Below are 6,788 nucleotides of genomic sequence, written 5' to 3'. Positions count from 1 at the left end.
AAATTTGCTTTTATAGGACGCATATATGGGAACCGTGGCTTGACCCCGAATAAGGATATTTTATCTGCTCTTTCTTGCATTGGTCTGTTGGGTTCCCACACTGTTAGATTTCTTCCTCATGGATATATGGTTTTCCATCATTCCTGCGAGGAGGATTATTTGAAATTTTGGGACAGGCCTGAGATTTCAATTCGACCTGTGGTAATACGGTTTTCTAAATGGACCCCGGAGTTTAAGTATGAGGAGGATTCTTCCATTGTCCTGGTCTGGGTAAGGTTTCCTGATCTGCCTCTGCATCTTTATGATAAAAAAAGCTTGTATCCAATCGCAAAGATTTTAGGTAACCTAGTGAAGGTTGATGAGATTAGCTAAGATGCTTCCAGAGGTTCTTTTGCGTATTGCTGCCTCGGTTGTTCCATTGGCTATTATTGATCGTTCTTTGAAGGTTTCTCATCCTCCTTCAGTCTCTTTTAAGGATATTTTGAGTCGTACGTCTCCGGTTTTGCCGAGTCAAAGTTTTGCAGACATAGTTGACTCGATGGAATAAGTGTCAGCTCCGATTGTTCGAGTTGGGATTCCTGGTATTTTGTTTCCGGATCAGGTTATTTTGTCCCTCTCTGCTTCATTTAAGTTTGCTTTGGTAGGGCGCATCACTGGGAACCGGGGTTTGACTCCCAATTCTGATATTTTATCTGCTTTGTCTTGTATTGGTTTGTTGGGTTCTCATATTGTTCGTTTTCTTCCTCGAGGGTATATGGTTCTCACCCTTTCATGTGAAGAGGATTATTTGAGGTTTTGGACTCAGCCTCTTGTTTTGATTCGGTCTATAGTGATTCGTTTTTCGAAATGGACTCCCGAATTCAAGTTTGAGACGGATTCTCTTATTGCTCCTGTTTGGGTCAGGTTTATTGATTTGTCCTTGCATCTTTATGCTAAACAAAGCTTGTTTCCTATTGCTAAGATTTTAGGTAATCCAGTTAAGATTGATGAGATTACCGTCGATGGGACTAGAGGATCTTTTGCTAGAGTCTGTGTTGAGATTGATGTTCTTCAGACTCTTTCGGAACGTATCTGGGTGGGTTGGGGTGATCATATTCAGGTTGTGGAGGTGGATTATGAGCAAGTTCCCCATTATTGTTCTCATTGCCAGTTATTGGGACATTCACTTGAATTTTTCTCTCGTAATGGCAAGTCTTCTCGGCCGCGCCGGACCCGACCTCATGGTAAGAGTGTTGTTTCTGATTCCCCACTTCAGGATCCTTGCGAGTAGCCTCAGGGTGTTAATTTTGATCAGCCACTATCCAGTGATACTATTTTACAGGGCATGTTTCTAAGCGTCCACGGCGACGACCTGTTTTGAAGAAAGACCCGTATCGCCCCATTTCGACAAAGAATTATTACGAGATACTGCAGGATTTGCCTTCTGATTCAGGTTCTGGCGAGACTTCGGGTACTGTGAAACCCCGTCTCCATAGGGTCAAGTCACTTCTTAATAAGCTTGTAGTAGAGGGGAATGTTGCGGCAGGTTATCCGTTTCAGCCAGCTTTGGCTCGGACTCGTTCGTCTAAGACCACAAATATGGTTGATGTGGTGACTTCTTTTCTTACAAATGTTTCCGCACCTGTGGTTGTTCCGGTTCTGGTGGTTGAGCTTGCTCCTGTTGTTCAGGATCCTGTGGCTGATCTTCTTGTTTCTATTACATTGCCTGTGGTTACCTCTATTTCTACTCCATTGCCTTCATTGGCGTTTGATTCAGTTAGTGTTGGTGGTGTGACAGCTGTGATGACTTCTTCTATGACGGAGTGTTTATCTTTACCTCTTCTTGAACGTACGAGCTCCCAGCAGAAAAGGTATTACCGTAATAAGGTGCTTCAGTCGAGTTTGCCATACGGGCGTCCTCCTTACTCTGGTTGATCTTGTTTGTCCGCCTTCTTTCGGCGTTAGGTGGTGAGCGTTCACTGCAGGGTTCTCCTTGTCCACCCTTTTGTTTTATTTTGTTTGATGTATTCCGAGGCACCCTTTGGTTTGTTGGCTTTTTGTTTTACTGTATTTCGGGTTGCTTTGTTGTAGTATATCTTCACTTATGTTTTGATGTTATGCTTGTATAGCCTTTTCGGAGGTCTTGGCCTAGTCTCCTCTGTTAGGTTTTATTTTTTAATAAAATAAATAAATAAATAAAGAACAAAAAAACCCTAAACCCTAAAAACCTAAACCCTAAATCTGAATTTTCACTTTTGTTTTGAATTCATGGAATAATTTTATTTAAGCTAAGACCACGATAGGGTCAAACAATACTTTGTTTGATATTTGGTTTTTTTTTCAATATATTATTTTTCTTGATTTTAATTATTGATTGATGTTGATTTAATATTTCTTGTTAATAGCATGATCAACTATTTACATGTTTGTTGATTAATCACGAATCAAAAGATGATTAGTTAAATATAACAACAAAGACGCCATCAACACATGGTTAAACTGATTAGAAATAGTATTCGGTTTCAGTGTGCGGTTTTAGGTTAAAACTGAAATTCTACAAAGATTTAATGCATTTAGATCTAATTAAATTCAACTATAAATAATTGGACCATTAGATTTAGATAGGTTTATTAACTCGAGAAATCGTTTAATAAATAAAATTAGAGATTTCACCGTGCTTGTAGAGAATTAAATAATTAATTGAATTTTAACACGTGTCAACATAGTAGAGTTTGATACCGTTGTGTGTCTTAGTTATTTATTTGAAGTTGAATCCCTCCTTGATCGTTGAATTCGTCGTTTTTAGTTACAATTATTTTATTTAATAGTTTAGATTAATCATTCACATATCACCTTTTATTTATTTTGTCTAGCTTAAGTTAAGCGATAAAAATTCTAGTAATTAAATATTAGTCTTTGTGGGATCGATACTTGGACTCATCATCTATTTACTATAATTTGACCTAGCCCGCTTGTTAGATTTACTTCCAGCCGAAATCGTCGGGCACTGACCTTTGAAATACACCCAAGAGGGAAAATGAGTCCTTTAAGCTGGGACTGAGAAAGGTGAGAAAGAAAATAAGTTTGATCCTTGACCTGAAACATCGTAATTGGGTGGTTTCATGGTCATTCAAACAGCAATGAGAATACGTAAATAACATTCAAAATGTCATAAACATAAGAAAGGAAAAATGATGCTACTTATGTACCATATATTTTGACAGTTCCAAAGTAGAAGGCTCATCTTTACTACAACTATCTGGATGAACAACCTTTGCATAGTGTCCAGAGGCAACAAAGTCAAATTTCCTGCCACCGACGGCATCCACAAATGCACCTATCACCAAAAAACAGACAGCATATATATGACTTACACAATACGGCCGAAGAGAATATATGTTGAGGATTTAAATTACTGACCGAATTTGATTCTTGTATTGCAAAGGACATATGGGTTTGGAGTTCGACCATGTCGATACTCCTCGATGCTATATGATACCTACAACATCAAACCAGAAATCAAAAAATTCTTTTGCCTGGAGATCAATTTGCCTTAGATATCTATATCTTATGTTATATTTTTCTAGTTGTCTGGAAGATAGAAACATTTGAAGAGAAATGACTAGATAAATGACATATTTCATTTACATGGTTTGCAAGTTAAGGTCTTATTACATCCATAGATAAAGGCAGGCACAAGAACTAGTTTAGAAGCACAACTAAGCATAAAAATTTTGAATCGCAAACCTATGAGGCTGTTGTTTCAAACACGGACACGTACCGGACAACCTGGTAAAGTCAGACATCTCACCAGTCAAAGGAGAAGACAAGAAAACCAATTTGATGAGCGGCATGTAGAATAATGAGAAGTGCAAAGCATAAAATATTACATTTGTTCTGTAACAGATTCTCTAATTTTATTTTTTCCCTTCCAGCTTCCTTCAACCAGTACCAAGCTGAACAAAAGGATCAGCTGTGTTTTGGGTATGCCTCAGTTCGATGGTTAAAAAGACTTTAAAAGTGGATGGCAAGGCCAAAAATGTAATCGAAATCAAGATTGAAGTGTTTAGAATCTCAAGAAATTTTTATCATGACAAACAGTTGAACTGGTGAAAGCGAGCAAATATTTACCACATGACTCCAGTATTCATCTGTTAAATGCACAATTTCCAGAGGAACATCAACCTGCAATAAACTAAATGATTAAAATTGATGTCATTCTAAATTAAAAACTGAGTTGAAACAACCGACCTCAAACTATATCAATAGTAGCACAAACACTGATGGGATTTGTTGACATTGATTGATAATCGACTAAAGGATGACCAAATGTGACTTTTTGGGCCCCAATGGGATACTTTCAATTTCAACGCCACGGTTAACATTAATTAGCATAATGAACTTATTAGATAACCATTGAAAAGTTATTCCATCATTTCCTATTAATATAGTTACACATTTTCTAGGTCAAGTAGCATATTGAATTGTTCATGTTGTTGATATAATATATCCCACTACAAACAAGGAACTATTCAAGAATGGTCAAATTTCATAAATTGTAGCCACAAGCAGAGTATTCAAAGATGAACAACTTTATTTTCCAGTAGCATGCGAAGGACAACTTCATTTCGTTGGAAACTTGGGAAATATCAGAAGATGCACAAATTCACAAATGGATAAGGTATAACCTGATGACAAACAGATTTTGCATACTTTAAATAACTAAAATCTAAAAGATATTAGGAAATATCCTCCAACAATATAGAGTTTTTTCCACAAAAACTCCATCTTTTATTTCTTCCTTGATATGAAAATTTTTCGACTCTCACTAGGCAACTGAAGAATCGTCATAAGGCGTGATCACGTCTTATCCAAAAATATCTTTCGAATTTTTCTGCTCCACGTCCTCCACTAAGATCATATCGACAACTTTAATTGTGAAATAAAATCACCTTTTTTAGCCCAGATTTATCGCAAGAGCAGAAAACTTCCACCTACAATTAAATCACACAAAAATGTGTCAATTAAACACGTTGGAAGTTGTAATAATGAGAGATATGACAATAAAAAAATACAAACTATTATGAGCTTATCAAATATAGTTACGATGCCTCACACCATATCAATTACCACAATAATGAACTAGCTGACCCACCAAGACAAAAGACCACCTGAAATAAAGCATAAAAAAGAGAGAGGGAGAACACCTGGAACCAAATTTTAAGATAGAAAGCCATGTAGGAATGAACGGCGGCGTGGAGAAGGCGGAGGGCGACGCTACTGTCGACGCCCCCACTGAGAAGTAAGGCCACATTGAGCGGTTTCTTGTCGGGTAAGGAACACGACAGGTATCCAGGGACAATCGTCGTAGGATTCCAGGCACAGGGAGCAATTAGTGATGAAGACAAAGATTCTGAGCTGGAGGATAAAGAAGAGAACGACCTAAGTGTCGCGTAGAGAGGTGGAGATTTCTGAGCAGTGAGAGATACAATTACCCGGATAAAAGAAGCGGTGGACGTGGATATACGGCGGCTGTATGGCTTAGGTGGAAGGGAGTAGAGAGCGGAGGGGAGAGTACTTCTCAAGAACATGTTTGATGTTCCATTCAAGGTTTAGGTACATGCTTAACTATTACGAACCGTGAATGAAGCTACATAGCACTCACATGAGACAAAAAAAAGTCAGCTTTTACTTCAACCATCAGCATAAAATTGTTGGATAATTACACCAAACGATGGCGATCATAATGATAATATAATATCAAAAATTATGAAATAAAATAATCAACAAAAACACAAAAATTTATGTGGCTCATCCAACATAGGCTACGTCCACAGAGCTACTATAAATCTTTATTGTAGAGAGAAAATATTACAGGTGTATACAAAACACTTTATATCTCACAATCTCAACCAGAGTATAACCGAGAATATATATTTATCTAACTCACAAGAAAACCCCACACTCAAGAATATAACTCTTTTTTCTTTGCTCTCTCTTTTTTCAGATGCTGAAAAGCTTGTTGGGATGATCTAAATGAAGTGGTAAGCTACCTATTTATAGGTCAAACCATGGGGTGAACTCAATACAAGATTTTCCATCAAATACGGCAGCTTTAGTCAAGAATGATTAGTCGAATCTCTTCTCTTATACTTATCTGGTATTAAGGTTTTAAAATATTATTGGACCCTCCTCAAACGTGAGACAAAATTACATTAAAGTTTTAAGGAGTTGCAATTGAGCTCTACCTTTTGGAAATTGTGATTGACTTATATTATTCGAGATCATTATTTCACAAGCGGGCTTTGTATACTCACTAATAAAATTGGATTTCTCGTTTTCATCTTGTATATTCACAAAAAAGCACATCATCCACCTCATTGTCGGCCTTGGAAAATTCTTTTGGATTCATAACAAACCAGTGTCTTATAATGGATTCCATCTACAAAACGTTGTTGTGTAAAGAAAATGCTACAACTTTCTCGGCTTTTTTCTTAAAATAATATAAAAATAAAAAATGTATATAAAGATATAGCGATTCCAGATTCAAAATAATCCTTTTATTTTTTAAAATAATTAAAATTTAATTAAAAAATTATTGAATCCGGTACAATCTGACACGGATTCTTATGAATCCGGTACAGATTATACTGGATTGTTATAGATTTATAGATGGCATCAAATTGCTATATTTTTACATATATTTTTTTTAATATTATTTTAAGAAAAAGCCCAACTTTCTCTCTCAGAAATTAGAATCTCGAAAATGAATATCCACATCCTCAGTAGCATCTCAAAGATGTGAATAC

General features: G+C 36.6%; 1 protein-coding gene across 1 annotated transcript; it reads right to left on the bottom strand.

Moving 5' to 3' along the window:
• Positions 1-2,919: 2,919 nt before the first annotated feature.
• On the bottom strand, positions 2,920-5,671 carry LOC140991795 (uncharacterized). The gene is made up of 6 exons (XM_073461963.1): positions 5,110-5,671; positions 4,668-4,701; positions 4,111-4,164; positions 3,400-3,478; positions 3,189-3,316; positions 2,920-3,075 (listed from the first exon to the last, which is right to left on the bottom strand). Exons 1-6 carry the CDS (start codon positions 5,568-5,570, stop codon positions 2,920-2,922), a joined length of 912 nt encoding a protein of 303 aa, XP_073318064.1. The 5' UTR covers positions 5,571-5,671.
• Between the last annotated feature and the right edge of the window lie 1,117 nt (positions 5,672-6,788).

This window comes from Primulina huaijiensis, chromosome 13 (assembly GCF_012295235.1).
Source record: "Primulina huaijiensis isolate GDHJ02 chromosome 13, ASM1229523v2, whole genome shotgun sequence".
Taxonomy (NCBI): Eukaryota; Viridiplantae; Streptophyta; class Magnoliopsida; order Lamiales; family Gesneriaceae; genus Primulina; species Primulina huaijiensis.
This window is presented reverse-complemented; position numbering and strand designations above follow the sequence as displayed.